The 12052-nt window shown below is 48.3% G+C and overlaps 2 protein-coding genes across 2 annotated transcripts; one reads left to right on the top strand and one right to left on the bottom strand.

The window, feature by feature from the left end:
* Window positions 1–4905: 4905 nt before the first annotated feature.
* VTN77DRAFT_6119 (uncharacterized protein) lies at window positions 4906–5917 on the bottom strand (the record flags this gene model as incomplete). Its single annotated transcript, XM_069422362.1, has 3 exons — window positions 4906–5487; window positions 5562–5733; window positions 5907–5917. The coding sequence occupies 3 exons, from the start codon at window positions 5915–5917 to the stop codon at window positions 4906–4908; spliced, it is 765 nt and encodes a 254-aa protein (XP_069276374.1).
* A 2896-nt stretch (window positions 5918–8813) lies between these two features.
* Window positions 8814–11251, top strand: VTN77DRAFT_6118 (uncharacterized protein; the record flags this gene model as incomplete). Its single annotated transcript, XM_069422361.1, has 4 exons — window positions 8814–8984; window positions 9074–9665; window positions 9729–9997; window positions 10064–11251. The coding sequence occupies 4 exons, from the start codon at window positions 8814–8816 to the stop codon at window positions 11249–11251; spliced, it is 2220 nt and encodes a 739-aa protein (XP_069276373.1).
* Window positions 11252–12052: the final 801 nt, after the last annotated feature.

Raw genomic sequence — 12052 nt, 5'->3', positions numbered from 1 at the left:
TCGACCCTTGCAGTTGGCTCTGCTAGATACAGTCATATGAAAGAGCAGAAATTAGGACCCTCTGGCACCTACTGATGCTTTAGAGGAGCAACTCGAGGCAATCTGATGACATCCTCAAATACTTGAGCTGAGAAAGCAAAAGAAAGAGCTTAAAGATCAGATGCAATCCTTGGCCAGAACTATGGAAGCAGCTAAAGAACTGTATCCAGAACTTTACTAGAGGCACAATGAAATTGAAAAGATGCTTGCTAGGGTAAGGGATGCTTTTTATCGTGAAGCTAAGGCAAAGGCGCGTGAGGAGTACTTTGATAAGATGCCTGTGGATGAGGTTGACAAGTAGATTGACCAGCTGCTGGGGTTATCTAAAAGAGAAGGAGACCCTTCAGAGACTAATAATAAAGCGGATTGGAATCTACCTGTTCCTGAGTATGTTTTCTCTGAATATGCATGCATTGTAGAAGTATTTTACAGGCCTGAAGCAGAGACATTAGAGGGCAATGCAGTACTAGAGAGACAGATCCAAGTTACAAAGGATTTGACTGCTCTTTGTGGCCTTCAGGAGCTAACCTATTAGGGTAAACAGAAACAAATTAACTAGGACAAAGACAATAATAGCAAGGATGAAACAAAGGATGAAGATTACCCCTCTTAGTTCGACCTTTCAAAGGTCCCCACCAATATGTGCATTATGTGCCTTGGGATTTCTGGCCTCCGTTCAGGTAAGGGCCCGCAGATATATAGGCACGTCTTTTCCTTATGCCATTACTTAATAGACAGGCACATGAAGAGAATGGAGAGAAATAGAGATATTTGCTGTATACTTGAGACCTGCAAGGATCTGAAGGTATTTGATGATATGTCATCCTACCTATGCCATTTTGCAATGGTGCATAGCTGGGATCTGGATATATATAGGCAGCATACTGCAAAGCATTGTTGCACTAAGCAAAGTTGCAGCTCCTCTAATGATGAATTTAAAGCAGAGTCCTTGACTAGCAGTTCGACACTAATATTATTAGCAGACTCAGATTTCCTCAAGAATATTGACCCCTGTCTCCTTGCTCCTTAAAGTGAATCTAGAAGTTTTTTCTATTATATGGAGAATACTATCATTTAAGTGATGTCTTTGATGAAAAAGTTCATAGCATAGTAGATATCATGTATGAGTTAAAATTTTCTAGGTTAAACATTATAGCATTATAAATAGAAAAGAGAGTTAATATTCATTATTTATAATAAGAGCCAATTCAATATAAGTCATACAGTTTCACCTTTACTCTGTCCTGATAGTGCTGTATTAAGAAAAGTCTTAGAGTACAGGATGAGATGCCCTTCTAGCTATTATGCTCCTCTGCATTAACAAAAAGCATGTTCTAATCCCCAATGCCTGACAAGACACGATAAGAGCATGCTGCTGAGGCCAAAAGACTAATAGGTATATTATAGGCCTAGAGCCACGCAAAATGGTCGATAAGCTAGCCACATGAATGGATGATAGCTCGAGTATTTAAGACGTACATACTAAGAGAAATCCCAAAGCCAGTGACAGAAGACAGAAAGGGAAAAAGAATGTCTCTTAAAACAAAAAGTGAAGCCACCACTACTCCAAGACTGAGATAATCCACTTCACCATTCACCATCAGTGCAGCTTCTTTGGCCATGAAGACCTCCTGGGCTGCTGAAAAGACAGCGCTGCCCATTTCCTAGAGCAAATGGTCTTGATCATTTCCGCACCTAACGACATCCTATCTATATAGAGCCTCAGCTGCTCTGGTACAAACCTGCATATCTCCTCCTCAGACTGCCATGCTGGCACTAGATAGAGAAACTCATGCCTACCTCCCACCTGTGCTTGATGTCCCAGAATGCAGCCTTCTAATGTAAGGACCACTGTCATCTGCTTATTGTCGTCATCTATATTGGAGGCATCTTTAGGTCAACTTTCTGAGACTTCTGGCACAAGTGTAGAGTCTGAGAGGCAGGCAGAGCCACCCCCATTTATAACCTGTGTGCTGTCTGCATCCTTGAGGCTGCCATCTATATTGACACTGCTCAGGGAGGGATCACCACCATTGGCACTGGTCTCCATGCCACTGTCAATGCCACTGTTACTGTTACCAGCACCAGCATCAGTACTTGATATGGGATTGGTGGACTCAATTGTCAAAGGTGACATCCATTTCGTACTTACATTGCAGCTGGGTATATTGTCATTGACATTGGTAACACTTCCTATCATCCATCAGCATATAACATGGATCACAAAGCTGGAGATAAGAAGCTCACTAATGCCTCTCCTGTTGGACTCTTGGATTTGAGATGATATCATGCGGTTAACAGCTGGGAGGAGCAGACCAGGTCTCAGAAAGGGGCTATTATAGTCCTGCTGCTGCTCTTGCAAAGGCCTTTCTTCCCTTAATCCCAATGCCAGAGTATCCTTACTCCCTATCAGGGTGCTCTTATTACTCCCACCATTCTTACTGCAGCTCTGGCTACTGCTCTCTAACTCAGTAATGTCAGCTCTGAGAGATGCCTCTTCATCCAGATTGACAATGATTGGATCATCTACGGAACCTTGTGGAGAGCTGAGAGACTTGGGGTCACTTTGTCTAGCCAAACTATCCTCATCTTTAATGAGGATGGGATTCTGCAGAGACCCAGGTTCAGCCACAACAGAACAACTACACTACTCGGAGGGATAATCGATCAGCGACCAGAGCTCACTCGGATCTGACAGATCTCCAAGAGAGGTGGGCAAGTCACAGATTTCAGGAAAGAGTGAGATTGGTGGGATGGTTGGTTCAGACACTTGCAGCAACAAAGGGTCAGATATGATCATGGTCAGCTCTCAGAATCTGCTCTTACCTGGAATCTCATCTGCTGCGGAATCCCTTAACAGAAGTGTAGTAGAAGCCATGGTCTTAAGCAAAAAGTCTGAGGGAGTATCTAGCATAAACATTAAAAATAGGATGATTAGAACACCTTCTATTCACTAGAGAGGTATCTAAGCATAGAGAAAGTTCTGAGACAGACAGTTCCCAAATTTGTGGTCAGAAGTATATATGATTCTAGCAAGGAGGCGACCAGCCTTTTATGCCTGTTCTCCTCACCTCCCTTTCCCCCATAAAGCAGAGGGATCCACGATGCTACTTAAACACACATTTCTTGCGCCATCTACATGAACCAGGACCATCCAAATCACACTGGTAGCATGATGACAGCCCAGGCATGCTTTGAAGCCTGCTTCCCTATCTACATATCAAAGAGGATCCTGTAGGATTGTTGGTGCCAGGTCACTATGGCTCAATTGCTTCTCCCCTAGCAGGGAGATTTACATGGCTGTGTTAAGGAAAAGCTGGTAAAGTTGGTGTCCACTATTCATCCCTGGTTGCCACTAACACAGTATCTCGAACTTTGCTGTGCCTTACTGCATGAAGAACAGACCACGGAGCTAACCATACTGCTACCATCTCGCATTGCGACAAGAAATCCTCAAAGGATCCAATTAGACTCCATCATCAAGAGGAGAGCCATTCTAATGCAGACCTAGCCATTTCCTGTTTCTCTCAGGCAATGCAGGCTGTAGGTTAAGCCAGTCCCTCTAACCTCCACATCCATAAAGCAGAAAAAGCCGGATTCCACATCAAGAGCAAATCAAAGACGATCGAGTCACCAAATTTCCTGTCACGGGCCCTGACCGGATTCAACTCAGGTGTCCTTTGCTGCAGCCTGAACAGACATGCAATTCCATTACCGCCACCCAGCCAATTGCGCACCCATGGCATCTTATTAGGTATAGCATCAATCCAGCAACCGCTCCAGGCCAACACATGGCGAATTGGGGACACACAAAGGGCACCAAGGAACACATAACGCCTCTCGAGTACTGCCAGGAGGACTTATGACCAATGGTGAGGCATTTTTCCCATTGGCAAAGAGACTCTCCCGGGTATGGGCATAACGGCAACATCTAGCTGCGGCGCTTCACCATAGACGCCCAGCCCCTTGGGCGCAGGTAACTATGACGTCTCCTATTCCCCATCACAATCTCCGGACGTTCCGTAGCGGAACATAGTCGAGAAATCCTTTCCGAGCATTCGCCAGGCATGGTCCATGGCCGCTCGGAGCAAAGCCTCAACGTGTTAGTTAGGAAAATGTAGGAAAACTGGGTGGCAGAGCATGTAACGCGAGTCAAATCACATATCCAGAAAACGAGCATCCTGAGCAAAAAGGGCGGTGACCAGCAAGGCAGAAGAAGGTGGAGGCTGAAGATTCGCAGGGGTAGGAAACGAGGCCAGAAGCATCATGGTCCGACTCCCAACGATTAGGAAATGCAACATTAGATGGCGCGTCCTGCAGCAGCCACTGGCCGCTATACAGCCAGACCTGGCTGCAGCCAAGTGAAAACTAGTGCGCCAGATGCCTAGACCATCATAGAATCACATGAGACAGTAAGGCGAGGTGAGATGTGGGGGAGGAACGAAAACTATTCGAATCACGATGCTGATTGAATGGCGGCGCAGTTGATGGTTCAGCAAAGCCGTGCAGGGATGAGAGGGGGAAAGGGAGCACTGACGCAATCATGCGTATGACTGGGAAGAGCCAGGGGCGCAGCTCAGGTGAGAAACGAGAGGACAAAGCAGAGGAAAATGCGAACGATAGAGGGAGAGCGATAAATGGGCAAGAGGAGCTGGCTTATATAGTCGCGAGTCGGGAGGCCGTGGAAATTCTAGGCGGCGAGCGGACGCTAACCCGAAAGCGGGAAAACTAACCGGATCGCGTAATTCACATGTAGAAAAATTACAGGAATAATCTCCATTGATGGACCAAATCGTCATATGTGCAGGGAAAAAAAAGTTGGACGCCTTTCATGAGACCCAAGTTATCCGTCGCTCATAGCACATGCTAGCTACCTCGGCGCAATTGGTTTTCTAGCTCGTGGGCCACACTCTGCTGTTGAACTTCTTCATATCCAGGAGGTGGTTCCGTAGGAGGTTCGAATGGTGCTCCCTCCCTTTCTTCGCCGAATGGAGGTGGTGGCTTCGAAGCGTCGGCCGGGGGAACCCCTATGTCTGTATCGTGAGAGTTCCCCGGGTACGCTGGAATTGGAGGATCGTCACTGGGGCCTTCGTAGGCTGGTAGTTCATCCAGATGAACATTGCTGAAATCGACTGCCCCGGCTAGCGGTTGAGAATCATTTCCACTTATCAAGCCACTCTCCCTAGCATGCTCGACAGCCTGTTGCAGACGATCCTTGATTCGCTCGAAATTTGAATGAAAGTCAAATGCACCTCCTTCTTTAAAAGTCACTTTAAGCTCGACAACCGGTAGTGATGGTGGAATTCCGCCGCCGGATACTGGCTGGACGATCGCCGTCCATACATTGGGACCAAAGAAAGGAGCGGAAACATGGCTATCATGGATGTTGAGGAGGGGAGCCGTGAACGACTGGAGTTGGTCATTTGGCTGAGAGGGAAGATAGACAATCTAGGAGCAGGGAGAGGGGTCAGTAACTGCTGTCCACACCACAACTCTGAAGGAGAGATTGCCAGGAGCCTCACTCGTTGGTTTGTGAGATATATGCAGCCTGAACTGCTATGTATGGAAAATGATTCCTTTCCGGAATATGAACTGGGCGGTTTTAACGACAAGCTCGTGCGCGGTGGAGATGTGTAGATGAGATGCTCGTTGGGAAGACGGACGAAGCCCTCCGTCTCAGAGAGCATCACCCAGCTGTTCGGGAAAGAACGAATCTTAGTCAGTACAGAATACTTCCTTCTTTTCTCTCCCATGTTCCTAACACGAGAAAACAATGAAGCAATGGAGGAGATGATCTGACACGTTTGTCGTGAAAGAATCGTGTCCTGGTGCAATCGGGGATCTGCAGGGGAGGAACAGGCACGCACTTTATGGACATCTTGAAACCAAATAGGCCCACGACAGCTCAACGTGGCGTTGAAACGGGGCTAGACAGCAAGAGGCTTGAATCGAGCAGTCAATATCAGAAAGCAGTCAGAGTGGATCACCTGGCGCTCTGCGCAAAAACCGTGGTGACTCGTGACTTAGAGCGACTGTTCTGCAGGCTTTCTAGCTTTGCCGGACGCTCTCTGATTCGACCTCGATTGTGGAGAGCATACAAATTGCAGACGCAACCGGGGGTGTTGCACGAATCACAACGTATGGACCGGACGGGATGCGAGACAGGCGCGAAGAGAAGGCTGTCTCTCGACTTCAGCCCAAATGGTCTTCGTTCGGCGCCGCGGGGCGGGGGGAAGGGAGGGGCGAAGAGACACAAGGGTCCGTGAGCCTTAGTGGCCAAGGAGCCAACTGTAAGCCAACTCTAGCTCTCTTGTCGATTACTCGGAAACAGAAGCAAGTGGGCAGGAAGAAACAAGCAGGGCACAGATGCCTTATTGATTGCTTGCGGGACCGCGGGGAATAGAGTCGAGAAGCCGATGGTCAGTACTAGAAAGCCGCCGAAAATCGCGAGGGACTGAGATCAGGGCGGCAACGGCGGCAATAATCATCAGGACAAGGCAAGACTAAGCAGAAATAGGATTCAAGTCGACTGGAGAGTCTTATAGACTGCGCTGAGTGGAGCTCACAGAATGGATGGCGAGCAAGGGATGGATGGACTGATTGATCGATTAACGTTGGCGGGTCTCAACGTGGGGTTCATTTGTCGTCAGGAACCGTGGCACATCCTTGTTGCAACCTCCCCCACACTTGGATATAGCCCGCAGTTAGCGACAAGAATGCCTTCATATTAGGCTCCAATCAATGGCTTTCATTCTTATTTTTTCTATTGGTCGAGGACTGACAGGTTGACTTTCAGAGGGTATGAGATATTCTTCTATTTCTAGCATTGCTTGTGATCCTGAGATATCAACCATCTTACCAAGGTCTGTCTTCTTTAGCAAGAGTATCACTGACCAATCAACCCTTATGAGTCAGAAAATATTCTCTCCCTGCTTACCAGTCCTCATCAATTATAGTGTGGATGTTAGTATTCTAGCTGCTGCAACTATCAGTGACACTGTTTCTTGTACTGTACAAAGATGGAAGGAAGTATGTTGGCAATCACGATGAGTCATAATGGCCAGCGACAGGGGAGTAAACAAAGAGAGACTAGAAAGACCAGGCCAGGGCCCGTAGATAGGTACTTGATGAATGATCAATCTTAAGGTTTAGTTAGATGGCCAGATCCTAACTGCTGAGGGATATGCTAGGCTTATACGGAGTACTACCTCTAGTAATTGCTACGTGCTTAGGCTTTATATCACAGGGTGTTTTACCTGATAATAATAAAATACTTCCCAAAAATATATACTGGTTGTCTTGGTAGCAACTAATAATAGCCTCTCAAAGAGAGAACCTCTCCCATTGACACCGTAGCAAAAGTGACCAGTTATCGAGATGATCTGTTGCCATTATACAGATTCAACCAGCAAAGCAATAACTGGAATGCCTTTCTGAGCCACTGCAGAGCTTTTGTCTCCTAAGATTCCCTAACCCTGTTCAGTTTCCAGCCACATAATTAACCAATATTGTGTCATTACACTGGTAAAAACTGAAACACCCACTTCACTGGCTCATATGCCATTGCTATCTTGTGGAATGGATGCGGCGCATCGATCTAGATAACCAGCAAGGCATTGAGACGAAGAGAGATAGCAGAGTTAGATCAAGATATGACCTTTCTGGTTGTCTGGGAATAGCACTCCGTAAAAGGCTGATAGCCTCATGCGTGACAGGACATTTCACGTAGATCCATCCAGGCCATGGGACTGATGGTCATTTAACAGATCAAATCAGCATTAAGTTACCTCGCCATTGAGCGTTGTCTGCAATGGCCAAATCATTGGTTGACTCGGTTTCCTTACAGATCTTCCCCGCATGACAGGGTGTAGGGCCCAACTTTATAAAAGTTTTCCCAACAAGATGGCTGGGTGCTAGCCCCATCGTGCCCGAAATGTCCGGTGCAATGCCAGTCTCCAGATGGAGCTCTGGACGATCCGGATTGGGGTCTGGAGTCTGGAGACCGGAGACTGGATGGAGTCCGGAGGATGATGATAGGCATAACCTCCAAGGTCTGACCCAGTCCAGCTAGCCCATCACAGCTGTGCTTGCTATCTTGCTGGCGTCGCATCATACCAACAGTTGTAATCCCCAACAATTTCATCGCATCTTACGTCAAATCCAGTTGTGATGTCGTCCTGCACAACTATACCGTCGTGCCTTCTGTTTGTCCCCCAATTGCCGGACAGAGGATGTTAGATTGCTGCTGACCTGGGATGAGGACCGTGTAAGGCCCGCTTTAGGAAATTTCTGCCTGCCCGGACCCGGAATTCTAGAAGTGTCGCAATCGCGCGCGGATAGGCGGCAGCCCCCTCCACTCTAGTTATTCTAGCTGATCTGCCACTTTTTTTTTTACTCTGTCCGAAATTCCTCTCATCAACAACGCTCGTGTTTTTCTCATGGGCCAATAGTCGATATTAACCTGTCCACGGCCTTGTTACTTGCTTCCTGGGTAAGTGCACACAAGAAACGTCATTACCCCAGTCCCGCGACGGAACGTGAACCAAGCTGATTACGTGCTGCGCGCTGTTTCAGAACTGAGATCTAATGCCTCGTGCAACCCGTCCAAGCTGCCTCCCGTGTTGCCCAGCCCCGGCTGTATCGCTACTTGCCTTTTCGTCTGGAATTGAAATCACCAATTGAAAGCACCGACAATATTACCTGTGTTGAAAGTGCGCCGCCTGCAAGGCGGAAGTCGCGCTGTATCGCAGAATTCTTGACAAGTCAATCTCCAAATGGCGAAGCAAACATATATTCCACCCCTGATCGGGTGGTTGTACGACCTCGTCCTCTGGACGTTCTCTGTTCTGGTGGATCTTTTCTTCCGGGAGGTGCATCCGCGTGGATCGTGGAAGGTGCCCAGAAGAGGCCCGTTGATCATTGTAGCTGCGCCTCACGCAAACCAGGTAAGAGAATACCACTATCACTGCTGATGCGCGAGAAACATCACCCCTCCTTTTAGTCGGGCACTGGCTGATCAAGACCTCCGCTCTAGTTTGTTGACTCACTAATTCTTATGCGTGTGATCCGCAACGAAGCCCGTCGTCGCATTTCATGGCTTATTGCGGAGAAATCCTTCCGCCGGAAATTCATTGGACTGCTGGCGAGGGGCATAGGAGCGGTACCTGTTGCGAGAGCAATGGATAATATGAAGCCTGGGGAAGGCACCATCTACCTTCCCGACCCAGTCAACCAGCCCACACTTCTGCGTGGAGTCGGTACTAAGTTTGACGGATTTGAGCCTGAAGGCACTATAGCCTTGCCGACAATCAATGGCACTTCACATAGCGCCACCATCGCTGAAATTCGCGGCCCCGAAGAGCTTATTCTCAAGAAACCTTTCAAGGCTAGAGATGCGCTCTATCAGCTGACAGGGAGGACGGATATCACGGATGATGGCAAGTTCACCGGCGATGTTTCCGAGCAGAATCTCAGTGATTTCAAGGGCTCCAAGTTCAAGTATGCCCCTCACGTGGATCAATCAGCAGTGTATAAAGCGGTCTTCGGGAGACTCAGTACGGGTGGTTGTATCGGTATCTTTCCCGAGGGTGGCAGTCATGACCGTCCGGAATTGCTTCCCCTGAAAGGTATGGCATTGTCCTTGATCTCGTTTATTAACTCTTCCTTTGCTGATTTTCGAAACCCTACAGCTGGCGTGGCAATCATGGCTCTTGGTTCCTTAGCGGAGAACCCGGATTCCGGCTTAAAGATTGTGCCTTGTGGAATGAACTACTTCCATGCTCACAAGTTCCGTTCCAGGGCAGTTGTCGAGTTTGGGAACCCCATTGAAGTCCCTAAGGAGCTAGTCGAGCAGTATAAGCGTGGTGAGAGACGGGAGGCAGTCGGAGCGTTACTGGACACCATCTACCATGCCCTTCTGGCTGTTACTGTGAATGGTCCTGACTATGAAACACTCATGGTTGGTTTCCCTCTCCCCCCTCCTTCTTGCCCTTTGCACAGGGGCGCTTGTTAACATAGCTTGCAGGTCATTCAAGCGGCACGCCGTTTGTACAATACGAAAGGAAAGAAGCTCCCGCTTCCGATGGTTGTCGAGCTCAACCGGCGCCTGGTCAAGGGATATACACACTTCAAGGACGATCCGAGAATCGTGAAACTAAAGAATTCCGTCGCGGACTACAACAGGCAACTTCGTCTTCTTGGCATCCGTGATCACCAAGTGGAGTACGCCAAATTTTCGATCTTGCAAGTGGTGTTTACTTTGATCTATCGGCTGTCTAAACTCATGGCTCTGGCCATCGGAACGTTGCCGGGCCTTCTTCTCTTTGCACCCGTCTTCGTCGCCACCAAGGTGATTTCGAAGAAGAAGTCTCAGGAGGCCTTGGCTGCCTCCACGGTCAAGTTGCAAGGCCGCGACGTCATGGCGACGTGGAAACTACTTGTAGCTCTAGCATTCGCACCGGCCCTCTATGCGTTCTATACAATCGTCTTTACATATTGGACGTATCACAACCGCATTCAGGGATATGTCCCTGAGTGGGTCCCGTTATGGATGGTGGTCTTGCTGGGCATGGTCCTATTTCCTTCCATCACCTTTGCAGCCCTCCGAATTGGCGAAATCGGCATGGATATTCTCAAGTCTCTCAGGCCTCTTATTCTGTCACTGAACCCTTCCTCAGCCAACACCCTTGTGAAGCTACGAGAGCGCCGTGCAGAGCTCTCGCGTGAGGTTACCGAAGTCATCAACACTCTCGGTCCAGAGCTATTCCCCGACTTTGATGCAACTCGCATTGTTGCAGATCCTTTCCGTGAGACGGATGACGGAGAGGGTGACAAGGTAAACGGCGAAGCAAAGCCTAGACTGATTACCACAAGTCATGGTCACGGCGGCTTCAAAACCCAGGAACCACTTCCACCGAATGAATCCTTTCATGAGGCGAATATTGGCTTCTTCTCGACGCGACCGTCGAGCCGGAGTCGAAGCCGGAGCCGGAGCAGTTCGGCGGGCGGCCTCCCTGGCTCCGCTGGACTTCCGTTGAAAGCCTTTAGCCAGCTAAATTCCAAAGAGAGTTTTGACGAAGTCACTAAAAGGATCCGTGGCGCGATGAGAGAGCGTGCCCAGGAGCGACGAAGACGCAGCGAGGACGTGACCTGGGAGCTGTCGAGTACCGGCTCCAGGACACCTCCAATTGAGGAAGGAAAGAAGGACCAGTAACTAACGGGGCTGCAATTTGGCCTTTCGTGTTACCCGGAACAAGGGAATCCGGACATTTGTTTTGTAATCGGTATTGGTTTGAGGAGTTGAGCGGTTTCCGTTTTATTCCCTTTTTACCGTGTATGGGCTTTGAGACTGTATATAGTTTGAGATACCTCTGTGTATTATGGAATTATACCCCTTAATTAACCCTTATCATTTAACTGTTCTTCTGGGTTGTTCTTGTTTCAAGTGACTGGAGATTTACCAGGAAGCACAGAAATTAAGTGCCTGTCCATGTAGTTGGAACACTGTACAAAACACAACTAGGAGGAATGTTCGTGGTCGAAACTGGAGCTAAGAGGTTGATTCAACCAACTGTTGCTTTGAAACATCTGTCTCTCCGCAATGCTTGGCACCCACGTAAGATTGATGGTGGAACTGTTGAGGGTCACTTGCATTGGTTGAGTAAGACTAAGACACGAGGAGGCATGGCTGAGGCGATCTATGGAGGCTGCTGCCTCGGAAAGGGAGCGGAAAGTACACGTACGCCGGAAACTCCGTAGCGAGCGGATACATCATCCACCTCCAGGCCCAGATCACCAACGGTACCTTGGGGTAAGAAAAAAAAAGCTTCATTTCCTGTGGGGAACCTACGTTGGCTCATTTTTTTTTCGTCATTAATTTCAATTTCTTGTCTACAACTCGACACTACGCGCAGCTCGTTTAATTCAAGGGGATCGGTCTTATTCTTGCTTGGAGCTGCCATTTTGTCTCAATCTATTCGATTCGTCAGAACTTCTGGAGTACGGCATTTTCTTT

The sequence above is a fragment of the Rasamsonia byssochlamydoides genome, assembly GCF_041956645.1.
Source record: "Rasamsonia byssochlamydoides strain NRRL 3658 unplaced genomic scaffold VTN77scaffold_46, whole genome shotgun sequence".
NCBI classification, from domain to species: domain Eukaryota; kingdom Fungi; phylum Ascomycota; class Eurotiomycetes; order Eurotiales; family Trichocomaceae; genus Rasamsonia; species Rasamsonia byssochlamydoides.
This window is presented reverse-complemented; position numbering and strand designations above follow the sequence as displayed.